Genomic DNA, 14,243 nt, shown 5'->3' with positions numbered 1-14,243 from the left:
CCTAGCTTTATCGATTTTCAATGAACTGGAAAAAAACTGAATCAGGTGATTATTGTGCGATAGTAATTACTAATTAGTGAATGATGTAGATTTCTTACAATAATCTGGATATTAATCAGTACTAGAAGTATCCAAAACAATCGTATCACTGAAGACTAATAAATAAGGCTTATATTAAACTAATTTCGAAACAATTCGTTCATGAGTCCACGTGTCTTTTAGTTTTCAAAGCGCGTAGAATAACGATAGTCGTTCGAAATCGTAGCCTATGTTAGGCTTAATCCGCGAGAGATGCCTGGCAAATTTGCGAATTTGTTAAAATTGCTTGTTAAATTTTTGAATCTATTGCCTAGTAAATTTCTGGACTAGTCTTTTGGTAAATTATTATAGGCATAAATCTGATTAATTTGATAAATATTTTGTGTTGAAATTTCAAAGAAGTTTCGGGCTTTTTTCTTGAAAGACTTTTGTTGAAATTCCTTCAAAAGGTAGGACAGAGATCCCTTCAGGATATTTTCCGTTGATTTCTTCAGAAATGCATCTAAAGAATCTCAGCATTTCTGTCAGGAATAAGCCTTCAGATGTTGGATGAGTTTCGAAACTTTACCAAAACTTTTATCACAAAATTCAACTAATAAATCAGAGATGTCAGTACAATATTCATTTGAATTATTCCAGCAAGTGAGTAAAAAAAACCTTTCCTCTTCAAACTAACGTAAAAATTAATGTTCAAAGATAGAAGTTCGGCTCATAAAAATCTTAAGATAAATTTCAAAGTATTATTTACTTCATCAAACATATATCTGTTCAAAATTTGTAAACTACAGAAAAAAATGGTCGTAAAGATAAGATAACAATTTTAGAGACCTCATATTTGAAAAAAAAATGAAAAAAAACCTAACAGTAAGCACTGCATGAGAGTTTAATTTCTAATTCCTTATTTACACATACTCAGTTTTTTGAAGAATATTTTTAAGTTTTTGTTTTTTATTCCTGTGACATAACGACTAGTGTAACCAATCATATTTCACATAATACTGCAAAGATGTCTTCAGAAGTTTGATTTTAGATACATTCATGAATTCAATCTGGAATTTTTCTAAGGGTAAGTAATCCCTCCAAAGATAATTTTATTTCTCAAGGAAGTTCCAAGTTCACTAGAAATTCATCCAAAGAAACTCCCATTGATTTTTTTAGGAATTTCGCAAACAGAGAAAAAAACAAAACACCTTCAAGGATTCAAAATTCATCAATTTTTTATTATTAATCAAGGAAGTTTTCAAATCATGCTTCCAATCATTCATCAAGAGATATCTCCAGATCATTCAATTTCTCAAGGAAGTCCAAGTCCACTAAAAATTCATCCAATGATTCTTCCATTGATTTCCTTAGGTATTTCTCCAACATTTTCAAGAACATCTTGAAGAATTCAAAATTCATCAAGTCTTCAAATATATTCCTAATATTAATCAAGGGAATTCTTCAGATTTTTGGGAGAAAAATCCGCGGGGCCTTACAAAGAAAATCCTAGAGCAATCTCTGATGAAACTTTTGTAAGTTCAAAATATGCCTTGATGAATTCCTACGATGATCTCTGAAAGAACTCCTGCATTCTTTATGAGATTCTTTCTAGGATTTTCTCAATAAATTGCTAAGATGTCTGAAAAATGACCCACAAGACTTTTTGAAGAAACTCGGACAGAATCCCTGATGAAATTTATGTATGAATGATCGAAGCAATAAGTCTAATTATTGTTGTAGTATTACCTAATGTAGAGCTCATGAGAGTAATCGTTGATGAATTTTAGAAAAATATTCTTTTGAAAATGCTTGGAATAAATGAAAAAAATCGACGTTGGAATCATTGTAGGTTTTCTTAGGAAATGTAGAATTGACATTTTTCAACAATTCCAAAATGAACCATTGCGGGAGGACTACTGTGGAAAATGTCCTAGAAGTACTAACTAGACTAATGGGCGAAAGATCCAGTGAAAAAACATCTGGAGGGAATCCTGGGGTAATCGCTAGGTTTTTTAGAATAACGTCTGTAAAAATCACTGGAGGTAGTAGCGTTGGAGTGTTCAACGATTTCGTGGATCGAATCGAAATCGTAGATCTCTGAAGGAGTGCCTGAAAGTTTTCCAGAAGGAATCTCTAGAAAATTCACTATAATTTCTTGGGATACAAGAAAACTATCATTAAGAACCTGTGGAACAGCCAAGTTATAGTTTATGAAGTTTTCTCTAGAACCTTTAAAGTTCTGCAATAGGATTCAATTCTAGCATAATAAGGCAAAAAGTGACTCAAGAGACCATTTTGATTTAAATAAAGACTTTAGAGACCTTACATCAAAAATAGAGGCTTTTTAGAGTCTTGCCTAAAAATAGTGACCAATACTCTAAAAAGAGACTTAGCTTAGCTGGGATATGTATTGTTTTTCAAACTTGTTGTTGTAATATTTGCACTATCCTACAAAGTTTATCATTTTTGCAAAATATTCGCAAAAACATTAAAAATGGGATGTTCTGAACCATGTTTAGCATGCTCATGAACGAAACCCTACTGGGATAATAACTGGGATCTATACTTGCCTTTACCAAAATTTCGTCAAGGTTTCGGCTTTGTTAATATAAGGGATGAAGACGGGTTAGGGCTTGACCTTTTGATCTCTTACATAGTAAGCAGAAGCGGTAGCCATAAAACCACCAACCCCGACCAAACTTTCTTCAACAACTTTATTGCCAAATCTTAACATTTTTCAGTTTTCACATTCATAATTTGAACAAGTGTAGGGGTGTATTCGAAAAAAACAGCGAGTTTGAAACAACGTAGGACAAACCGAATACTACCAAAAAGGCTTTACGAAGCAGATAACGCGACAACTAGCGCAAGAACTGTTATAATAGTGGAACAACAATCGAAATGGCGAGTGGAAAACAACTGTCCCTAGCGGAAACGAACGAAAGCTAACAGTAAGTATGTAGTTACAGAGGTGGTGGTGAAAGTAGAAAGGCAGTATGATAAGGGAATGATGATAGCGATGAAAAGGATCGGTTATAACAGATAACGGAAATGATAATAACAACAAGTGTGTTTGTGATACATAATAGCTCAATCAGGAATTATTAGAGAATAATATAGATATTGTGCTTACCTCTGGTCGTCGTGGCGGCAGCTGCCATTTTACATTGATTCAGTACGTGCAGTAGTAGAATAGTGGAACAATACACACACACAGACAGAGATAGTAAGAGCGAACAGCGCGTAGTCGGTTCGTTTGGTTGTCCGCCGTCGGTCGAAGAACGGTTTTTTTTTGTTTTTGGTTTCGTGGAAAACGTTTTCGTTTGCGTCATTTTATGTACATCATTTCATAAAAACAATAGTAAGTCCATTACCGACAGTATTTACGTGTGTGCGTGTATTTTAGGTGTAGGAAAAGGTTACGAGGTTAAGTAGTAGTATAAGTGAAGTAATAGGTGGTTGGAGTAGTAGAAGTAGTATTTGACATGTGTGCGTGATTGCGTCCCGATGGTGATTTTTAGGGTTTTTAAAGATTTTGGTGACGGCAGCGTGTTTTCCAGTTTTTTGGTAGTTTGTGGGTTGATTGTTTCGTTCCATCATCATCATCATCATCATCATCATCACCGATTCGTGCGAGATCCCAAACGCGTTACACGACAGCGAATACACAATTGTACATTTATCCAACACAGATACATAGAAAAGAAAGAAAGAAAAAACAAATTGTTCACCGAAACCAATTTGTGAGACGTTTTTAGAGACTAGAATACGGTTCATAGGCTTATTCTGGACGGGGAGGACCTTTTACCAAAACAATACATTTCTGTGTGATGAGGTGGAACGCGCAACATTCGACGTGTGAGGGTTACTTGCGCTACTATTGTTTCTGTTTTTAATTGTGCTAGTAACATGGCTTAGGGCATCTCCATCGGTCGACGTTATATTTTAAACCTTTTTAACAGTGACCGTTGAGGATGCCCTTAACTAAGTAGATTCTCTTTGCGCGTGCTTTGTTTGGTATTAGGTTGTGCAGATGTGCTATGGATTTACGATTTACCGAGAGTAATGTCATTGGAAAGAGAATTTCACGTGATGATGGAATTGTGTTCTGTTTTGCGGCAATAACTGTGAATCTTTGAGGTGAACTAATATCGGAACATCAAAATCTACTACCTCTATCGACATTCTATGGAAATTTTAAAGCGATAGTGTTTGGTAAGGAAACGGAAACGGAAAATACTATTAGAAATAACTATCATCGCTAGAAAACATAGAAACATCAATAGCTTGTGGAACTGCTTTGGTTATGGGAGCTAGATTAAACATCGAACATCTAACGAACGCTCTAAGTATGACTAGTACTGCAGTGGTTGTGGTAGTAGTAGTGGTCGAACGATTTAACAGGACGTGCTTCCATTTGATAGCGCAAAGCAGATTTCTTTAGAGCCAATCAATGAAAGGGTCTTTTATTCTGACGGCGAGTACCGACTTTGGGGGAACATGGGGTGAGGCGGTGATCGGTGCCAATTATTATTGATCTCTCGAATCCACTAGCGGAAAGCGAAGAAAGCCTTGCACTTACCATTGGTTTGAAGATGTTCTGGGAGTTACGGGGCGGTTGCTGGGGCGTTGGTTGCTGGGAAGATGGCTGCTGCTGTTGCTGGGACGGTGACTGGGATGAACTGCTGCCGGACCGGGGCGTCGGAGGTAGTGGCCGGTTGGCGTTCGCATTGGCCGGCGGATCCGGGACCACTATCAGCCGCTGAGGTAGTGCTGGCCGCGAGGGAGGTCCCGGTTCCTCCACCGATTGCTGTTTACTTCGGTCATCTCGCTGTGGGGGAAAAGAATGAAGATTCAGGGTTAGTTTTGTAAGATTAGGAAGAAGAGCTCCAAAATTTATTTTAGGAGTAAGCGCTTAAATTAATATCAATAAAATTTATACAAATTAATTCATAATATTTTTCAATATATTTATAAATGACTTCCAGGTCGGTTCAAAATCTTTGAAAAAGAATTGTTATTTTGACAAAAGTTTCGAGATTTTGATTTGCACTTCATAGGGCTATGACAGAATCCTCAGAGTTTCTAAAAGTCGACGGACACTCTTTTGATTACAATATGAAAGCAATTTCAGAATGAGCTCTTAAATTTTTGGCTGAACGGTTCCAGCATTCATGAAAAAATCAATTACCCTGGACGAAAATCAACGATTCCGATGAACGCTGTATGCATTTAGGATTGAGCATATTAAGGTGAAGATGAATCGAAGCCAAACCTCAAATTTTTGGAGCACAAATCTCGAGAACCGAACACCCGTTTGAGCCGAAAACTTAATCGATTGGTCACCACCAGCTATTAAGTTTTTAGCTTAAACAGATGTATGATTCTCCAGATTTGTGCTCTTGAAAGTTTGAGGTTTGGCTTCGATTTATCTTCACCTTAAAGCCAAAAATGGTTCGATTCCTCCATTGCATCGGTTTGCCGAATCGATTGTCGGAGCTCTTGTCTGGAAGAGGCATGGGATAAACATGAATTCCTTTCTACCGCTGGATTGAGTTAGAATATCATAAATTTCTGAAAATTTTAAGATTTGGGAATTATAGAAGTTTTTTGAAGGATTCTTCCAGGTGTTCATGCATGGAAAGCAACAATAATTTTTGCAAAGGTTCCTTCGGGTATTTTTACGAGATATTCTTACAAAAACTTCTGAACCAATGATTGAAAGATTAGCTGGAAGCATTTTTGGGATAATCAGGAAAAAAATTCTACATATTTTGTTTATGAAATACTCGGTAAAATTTCAAAAAGAAATTTGGCATAAATTTCCGGAAGAGTGCTACCATAACTAGTTAAATTACCGCTAGTATTATAGAAGAATTTCTATTGAAATCTATGAAAGAATTTATGAAAGAATTCAACTGACATCCTTAGAGAATTTTCTTATAAACTTCTAATGAAAAATTGTGTCTAAAGTAAACTTTCGAATAATTTATCAACCTTATTAGCGATTCGATATCGGAGAAATTAAAAAAAAAACAGCAAAAAGATTTTCTGAAAAATATACATACAACTGTTCTCTTTGTCCCTTGTTAAACTGTTGAAGGCTACACAGCTCCATATACTCGTACAGTAATTCCACCAGATACCATCAGTGCACTAGTATCCGCTCATGCCCCTATTTCCGCTCACTAGTGTAAAAATTGATTTTTCGTGTCAAAAACCAATATTTTTCGCACGGATATATTCTAGCAACATTAACAACTTTCAAATGTCTGACATTATTTTCATTTGATAAAATAAGTCTTTATATTGAAAACACAAGATCTCGTGTGCGGTTATTGGATCACTAGGCAAGGACTGTTCATTTTATAAAGTGGACACTTTGTTTATCCTATATCTTTTTCATTTATTGATAAAATCGTAATCGGTTTTCTGTGCATCGTTCAACTATTATTCTACAATGCTATGGAAATATAAGATCTTAGAAAATGCTTTTGGTTGAAGAGCTAGATAGTTTTTCCCAAAACTCCTAAGAAAAGATGTTCATCAAAGTTTAACATTATTTTTCGCAAAACCGAAATCGTTATTTTTATGAACAATTTGTATGTTTGTATCCTTTACTATTCTACTGAAGGTGTAGCTTTTAAAAAAATGAATTATATTCCACTATTCTCTGATATTAGGTAACTTTAGTGATTCATCCATTTATAACGAAATTTGCTGATACACCATTCTTTCGCTGGGAGTGAGAGAAAAGTAAAAAGCGTGGTCAAAAGTAGTTTAGACTACTAAAGAAACTATGTTTGTATAAACGAGAGCTAAATCGTGAGTTCAAACCGCAGTCTTAAGTATAAATTTTGCTCTTTATGGTCGTTTTTCGAAAAAGTCTCATACTTTTAAAATCATGCACGCATATTTATCGATCTACAGCAACATTTCAATTGATAATCTCAGAATAACATATCATGAAAATAATATGTGGAAAATAAAATCGATTTTATTACAGCAGTGTTGCCAGTTTTGATGATTGTCATTGTGCTTTGAAAAGTCTTCTAAAAATAAAGCAATTGTTTTTCTATTGTGCTTTAAATGTGACGTGGGGACTAAATAAGTAACTCTATGAAGGCGTAAGTCATTTTTCATATTAATACTATATTAGCACTTCCGTCATGACGTACTTTAAACCAAAACAATTCTACTCATATCAGTTCCCTTCAAATTCAATTTTTGTTTTCTCTAAAAACATCGGGGTTGCCTCAAAAATAACTTAATTTTTTTCCATCAGGCTTCTGATTGATGATGCTTTCGAAGAACAAGCCTTTTTTGAAAATAAAGAATATAGATTGTCGAACTTCCCAGCCAATTTCTAACAATCATTGATTTTGATAACCTCCAAAAATCGATCGTTCTAAACGTTGGTCCATATTCGTGTGAAATTTAATTATTTTGGAGAATATTTTATTATCACAACATTGTACAATACTAGTCGAACGATGTACAGAAAACCGCTTGAAAGTTAATTGATAAATTAAAAAGATATAGCATGCACAAGGTGTCCACTTTATAAAATGAACTGTCCTTATTTTTGTGTGTTCGAATAGCCGCTAATGCAAAAAATTAAACAAATGTTTCTAATGAAATGTCAATTTTAGTATACAGCCTTTTTTTGCAGTAGCTATGGTATGACCATAAAACAAATCAGGATAAATAACGAAATTAGAAATAATGCATTTTTTAGTAAGTTCGTCATGGAATCTGTTTACCGTGAGCGGAAATAAGAACACTTAGATGCAGTAACAAATGCAACTAAATATTTTTTATAGACATTTTTTGAATTATTTTTATTTTGCCGCTGATTACCTAAACTTTTAGCTACCTTGTGGCATAAAAATAGTATTGATCGACGCAATAGTTATTTTATAATAAACTTTTTAACACGCAACTTCCCTTAAATAAGCGGATCTGGTGCACTTATGGTATTTCCTATCAAAACAAAAAAAAAAACTTTGAAATTCCTCCAAAAAATCATCCAGCAGTTTTTTTTTCGAAAAATTCTTCAACAGTTCTTTTAAAAAATGGCATTGAAACATTTCCTAAGGCCTCTCCAAGGATTCCTTACTTTAAATATGTGTACAAGAAAATCCTCAAGAAATTTTACAGGTTTTTTTTATGGATTTCACTATTAAAAGTTTCCACCATTCCTGAATCTTCCATGTTCCTTCAGTGATTTCACAAACAATTTCTTCAGAACTTCCTGTAAGACATCTTCCATTGATTATTTCAAAATTTTTTGCATTGTATATTTCCATAGTAACTCTTGCATTTTTTTTTCAAAGATACTCGGGCGATAATTCTTTAACAGATTCATTCCAACCGTTCCCATCAGTAAGTACTCCAGAAATACCTCCAGAAAAGCTCTCAGACATTACACAGACGTTTCTCCAGGATTTCATAAGGGATGACTATAAGAAAGGAATATTTCTACCAATTTCTCTATTGATTATACCAGTAATGTCTTCAGAAGATCTTTCATAAATTTCTATACAAAAATGCACAAAGTTCACCCAAGATTTTTTTTAGGATGTATTCTCTCATGGATTTTCTAGCCTTTTAGGTACTACTCAAAATTAAATATACAGGAATTATTTCATACATCTCCCCAAAAATTCTCCAAGAAATAACTTCATGGAGATTGATTTCTAAAGTAAATTACTCGAAGATTACTCCAAAAATTTCTACAGGAATTCCTCCAAAACTTTTTGCAAGATGCGTTATGTGTAAAATTTAAAAATCTTCTAGTGAACCTTCCAGTGTACCTTCTCGTAATTGATCTAGCAATTTCTGTTTGGAATACAGAAAACCTTGCAGAGACTCATTTTCAATATACGATAGTGATAAATTATTTGATTCTAATTCGGATCCCCTACCGGCACCGCTTCCGGGGAAATTGTCATATCTTAATTGTTTCTGGACCGATCTTAGAATTCAGCGCACCAATCGCTTCGGAATTTCTTCTTCTATCTCCATATGTAGTCAAATTTTGAATTTTTTACCGAGGTCTTAGCTTAGCTTAGCTTAGCTTAGCTTAGACTGACTACACATATCAATGGTTGCTATTCCGTGATTGACCGAAGTCAATGAAAATGCACAAAGAATCAACTAGAAGTTCGGCTGGGATTGGCCATAATCTTCTTCAGTGTGCATAATTCAGTGCCTCTATTTATACAGGGTCAATAACGGCGCCGGCCACGTCCTTGCAGTCAGGTGGGATTGGGGGAAGGAATGTTAGTGTGTAACCTTTGCTATTTGGAGACCGTGTTTGCCTCTGCATCTCCACAAAGGTTACTGGGAGGGATGTTTGTTAATGGGGAGGATAGTTGGGTCACAGGATTCACTTTGATAAGCGATTAGACCATGATAAATAATTATTTGTGAGATATAAACATGCTTATATGTAAGTATAATATATTCATTTGATATGAACAATTTCTATGTAGAGGAAAATTATGCCGACACTTGAGGTGACGAACCATTCAAAGTTTGTTGAACAAATACCTAAATGTAACATTCCTACAGCTGTCAGGACAAAAGCATGTGTTATTATATTATTACTCATTTGAAAAGAAACAAAAAACTCGATTGGTTGGGACATCATAGAACACTCTTATTCTTATGCCGACACTTACAGTGGCGAACCATCCAAAGTTTATTGAATAAAGTGAACCTTTCGCAAGTCTACACTTGTAGTGTCGAACCACACAAAATAAAGGTAAATAAGAGGTGTTCTGAAAATAAATGTGAAACATAAATAAATCATGAATAAGAGTTTGTGTCGACACTCACAGTGACGAACTATCCATAGTTTGTTGAAAAATCATATTTACGTCCCACCATTGTAACGATTAAATGTGCAGTCATACATATTTTATAGATTAGAAATAGTAGCATGAAACGAGCTCACCAATTGATCCGTTATCCTTGACTGAGCAGCCACAATCCACTTTCAGCTTCACTCGTTTGCTCGGCAATATAAAAGCACTCAGAAAAATAATAGGCGCGCGACCCGAAAAGGAAAAAAAAAACTGACGACTGCTCGGGCTTTCTTGACGCATTGCCCAGGAGCAAGCGTCAAGGTCGAAGGATCTAACAGAACTAACCGATTGCGGCACTTTTTTACTTACTCTAACCGAACTTACCGATCACGCCACTTTTTCACTTACTAGACCGACGCGCGACATGTTTGATCCTGCCCTCGTCGCTCGCTCCGGCAAAAGCAAGCGTCAAGGTCGAAAGATCAAACAGAACTAAAGGATCGCGGCACCTTTTCACTTACTCCTAACGAACTTAACGATCACGCCACTTTTCACCTACTAGACCGACGCGCGACATGTTTGATCCTGCCCTCGTCGCTCGCCCCGGCAAAAGCAAGCGTCAAGGTCGAAAGATCAAACAGAACTCATAGTCAAATTTTGAATTTTTTACCAAGGTCTTTGCTAAAAACACGTCATAATTTTACTGCATAATACATGCTTCCGGAAATCCGGATTATCACCGGTATCCGGTGGTGATAGTTCAACTCCGTGGATGCACATCAAAACTAGATTAGTTGACCCGTCCATTACTTCTTAAATAACTGAAATTGGACATTATTTGACAAAGTTACAGCATTTCGAAGTTGGCCCAATTTTGCCTGTCCCAGTTATTTTGATAACCCCCTGTATTTGTTCAGTCAAATGTAATTGTGCTTATATGTTTAGGCTTTATTTTGATGGGGCCAGTGAATTTCAAAGGAATTCCACATATTTCATCATGTTGTGGGAATCGATAGGGATTTTCGAAGATCAAACAAATTTAGTTTTATTATAACGTTGAAGTGGTGTATTTTGACCACTCACTATATCACAGTGATCCGTTAGTCATGAGACGAATCAAAACTGATTACGACCGATATGAAAATAGATAGACGAATGTAGGCAACGGTAAGTAATAATTTATTTATTAAAAAGTATTTTGACTGGATTTTCTATAGTAATTGCTCCGGAGATTCTGGCAGGAAACCACCAAAACTTCCTACAAGACATTCTCCTCGGATTTTCCAAAAATTCTCCCAGTAATTTCAGTACATGCTTTCATTAGTTTCAGTACTTGCTGCAAGAATTCTCACAGGAGTTCTTTCCGAAATATTAACAAGAGTCTTGCAGTTACTTAAAATCATTTGTCAAAAAGATTCTCCAAAGATTGTTTATAAGAACTTCTACAAGGTTCCACCAGCTGAGTCCACCAATAATATACAAAGGAATTGCTTTGAAAATTCCCCTAAGATTTGTGTTTCCATCAAATAATTATCCAGGAATTCCACCAAAACTTCCTGCAAGATATTTTTCATGAATTGATCCAGAATTTCTTGATTCTTTCAATATTCCTTCGTAATTACCCTAGCAATTTCTGTAAGGAATACTCTAACATTTCCAAATAGTCCTTAAGGGATATCTCTCCAGATGATCCTTCACGATTTTTACCAGGGATGTCTCCAAGAACACCTTCAGGAATTCCTCTATAGACCAATTCTTAGAAGAAACTTTCAAAATTTCCTGCAGGGATTCCTTTAAGAATTTGTGCCGGGAATTATTCTACTATTTCCTTCTGAAGTTACTTCACAAATTTCTCCAAGAGTTCTTTTAGAAATATCAACAGGAGAAAATGCAAAATTTATCAACAAATTCAGCAAGATGTTTCTCCAGGATTTCAAAACAAATTCCTGAAAGAATTCTTCCAGAGATGTTTCCAGCTAAATCCTTCAATAGGATTCAATTGAAGGAATTTCTGCGATGATTTGCTCATCTAAATATTTCTCTATGGTTATTATCCAGAAATTAGGATATTATGATTAGAACTTTTATCTTTTATTTCAATTCAATCAACATCATGTTTCGATGTTCAGCACTTCTCTTCTGCTCTTCTGCTAAGAATCTCTGGACATATTCCTGTAAAAAACGGAGAAAACCTTAGTGTTTTTTCTTCAAAAAGATATATTTCAGAGATACCTAACAAACGCTATAGTTTTCTCCGTTTTTTCTTTCTCGAGCAGAAGAGAAGTGCTCACCACCAAAACGTGATGGTAATTTGATTAACATAAGAGATAAATGATCTAAATATAATATCAAAATTTTATTCCTGGTACTTCTGAGCTATACCCCAATTGGATGTTTGCCGATGCAGTTCTTTCCAGATATATATAATATCAATCATATCAGCTGATGGCTGATATGCTCTAAAACTATCAATATCATTTGCGATCTATCAATATCACTTTGATTTGACAACCAAAGGCAGTGATGCGACAGCGCACTCTAGATCATAATCACTGTAGAATGAGTGATCACGTGGTAATTAACCATGCTATTATTGTTTTTCAGTGACCAACATATAGTTTCAATCTATCTGAAGCACTGTCAAAAATATCGTACTGATAAATTGCCATTTTATTTGCTTAATTTAAGGCTAAACTTAACCCATCAGTGATATCCATAATCTATCGCCATCAATGCACTGGTGATGGAACAACCAGCATGATCTGATGGGATACAAAATGATCCGAATTGTATCGCAGTCGGCCTGTCGAAATCGGTAAATTTTAGGCGTTGATAGCGACAGCGAGCAACTCTAATATATTCACTTCCAGTGTACCTTCACTTAATAAATCCAGAAATGTATGACAAGAATTATTGTATTGACCAATTTCAAGAGAAATCATTGAAGGAATGTCTTAAGTTCAATTGACATTCTTAGAGGAATTCCATGAATAATTTCTGATACAAAAAATATCTGAAGTAAATTCTGCAGGAATAGTTTTTCAACACATAATTAGCAAAATCTCTACGCAAAATCACTGCTCAAAATCGCAAAGAAATCCTACTAAAACTGAACGAAGAACTTCTGAGAAAAACCCCACATGCCAAAGTGAATCATGTAAGTGCCCAAGTGGTTTTGTACTCTACAGGGGTTGCGTCAATGATTTTCCAGGAGTATCTTCAGGAGTTTATCCAACTCCCATCTTCCGGTCGGAAGCTTCATAATCTGTCTGTGACACAATCTATGAGATGATGGAATTGAAAGCTTTAGATACTACATTATTCTGTTAGAAATTATTGATTTAGTAGTGAACTGTTAGGGTTCAATCTACTCCGGTAAAACACCAACAGTTTTGTCTTGTTTGTAAAGTTTTGGTATAAGACAGAACTTTTTAGGAAACTGCCGTAGTTCAAATTCTATTTCTGAAGTTAAGCGTAATGCAATAATATTCAAATAAGATCACTCACCGATTGCGGTTTCTGATTTCGGTTGGCGTTCGGCGGTGGTTGTTGCTGCTGCTGTTGTTGTTGCTGTTCGACACTCTGCATCAGCGTCCGACCCTCCTGGATCTGCTGGAAGTTTCTCCGAAGCGTATCGCCACCGGGCGCCTGAATGATGGACGACGGCTCACCGGCCGTCGGCAGTTCCTCTTCCTCGTTCTCCGAACCCGAGTACCGGTAGTCATCGCGTTCCTTCTCCTGTTTGCGTTTCTTACACCTGGAATCGGAAATGGTTTTTGGTTTAGTCGACAGTTCAAGTCGCAGCGATTCTTCTGAGGACACACTTACCTATCGATATGGTCTTTCAGCTGTATCCGCACCTGCCGTTCCGTGGGCTGTTCCTTGATAAACGGGTGCTTCAGTAACTGTTCCGTGTAAGGCCGTTGATGATAGTCTTTCACTGTGGCGAGTAGAGAGCAGAGTGGGAAAATAAAGATAAATCGATGGTAATAGAGTTTAAACTTGAGTCTCTCTAATTAATTTATGGCAGCGTTATGGAAGGGAGTCGACACGACGACGGGTCAGTGCAGTGTAGCGTAGCACAGATGTGTCCCACTAAAGGGCCGCGGCGACATCCGGAGAGTGTGGCAAGAGTGGCAGACAATATTAATTAGACTATGGATATGATGATTCACGTGGAAGGGGGAAAAAGTTTAACGGGGCCAAATGCGCATCACAGGGCTGGTAGCGGCCGGACGGTCAAATATTAGTTATTTTAGTGACTGAAATGATTAAAACAGTCAATAAAATGTAGTGAATAGTAGTTCTAATTAGAAACATTACTCAACAGTTATTTGACAAAAAGAAGGCCGAAAATTGTCCCTATTTCAAGATGCAGCTTATTTTTCGAAAGTACTCGAAATCAGAAGT

General features: G+C 36.0%; 1 protein-coding gene across 13 annotated transcripts in view; it reads right to left on the bottom strand.

Moving 5' to 3' along the window:
- The window catches only part of LOC5568326 (serine/threonine-protein kinase mig-15), a 273,939-nt gene that overhangs the window by 66,779 nt on the left and 192,917 nt on the right, over positions 1-14,243 (bottom strand). For 11 of the 13 annotated variants that reach the window (XM_021841360.1, XM_021841362.1, XM_021841365.1 and 8 more), the window contains exons 5-8: positions 13,662-13,773; positions 13,341-13,590; positions 4,604-4,852; positions 3,155-3,175 (exon numbers count right to left, since the gene is read on the bottom strand). In XM_021841360.1, coding sequence (XP_021697052.1) covers positions 3,155-3,175; positions 4,604-4,852; positions 13,341-13,590; positions 13,662-13,773 — 632 coding nt within the window. The remainder of the gene's footprint in view (positions 1-3,154; positions 3,176-4,603; positions 4,853-13,340; positions 13,591-13,661; positions 13,774-14,243) is intronic. The other 2 variants (XM_021841366.1, XM_021841368.1) reach the window with 1 other exon arrangement.

The sequence above is a fragment of the Aedes aegypti genome, chromosome 2 (assembly GCF_002204515.2).
Source record: "Aedes aegypti strain LVP_AGWG chromosome 2, AaegL5.0 Primary Assembly, whole genome shotgun sequence".
NCBI classification, from domain to species: Eukaryota; Metazoa; Arthropoda; class Insecta; order Diptera; family Culicidae; genus Aedes; species Aedes aegypti.
Note: the sequence above shows the minus strand (reverse complement) of the source record. Positions and strands in the feature narration are given on the sequence as shown.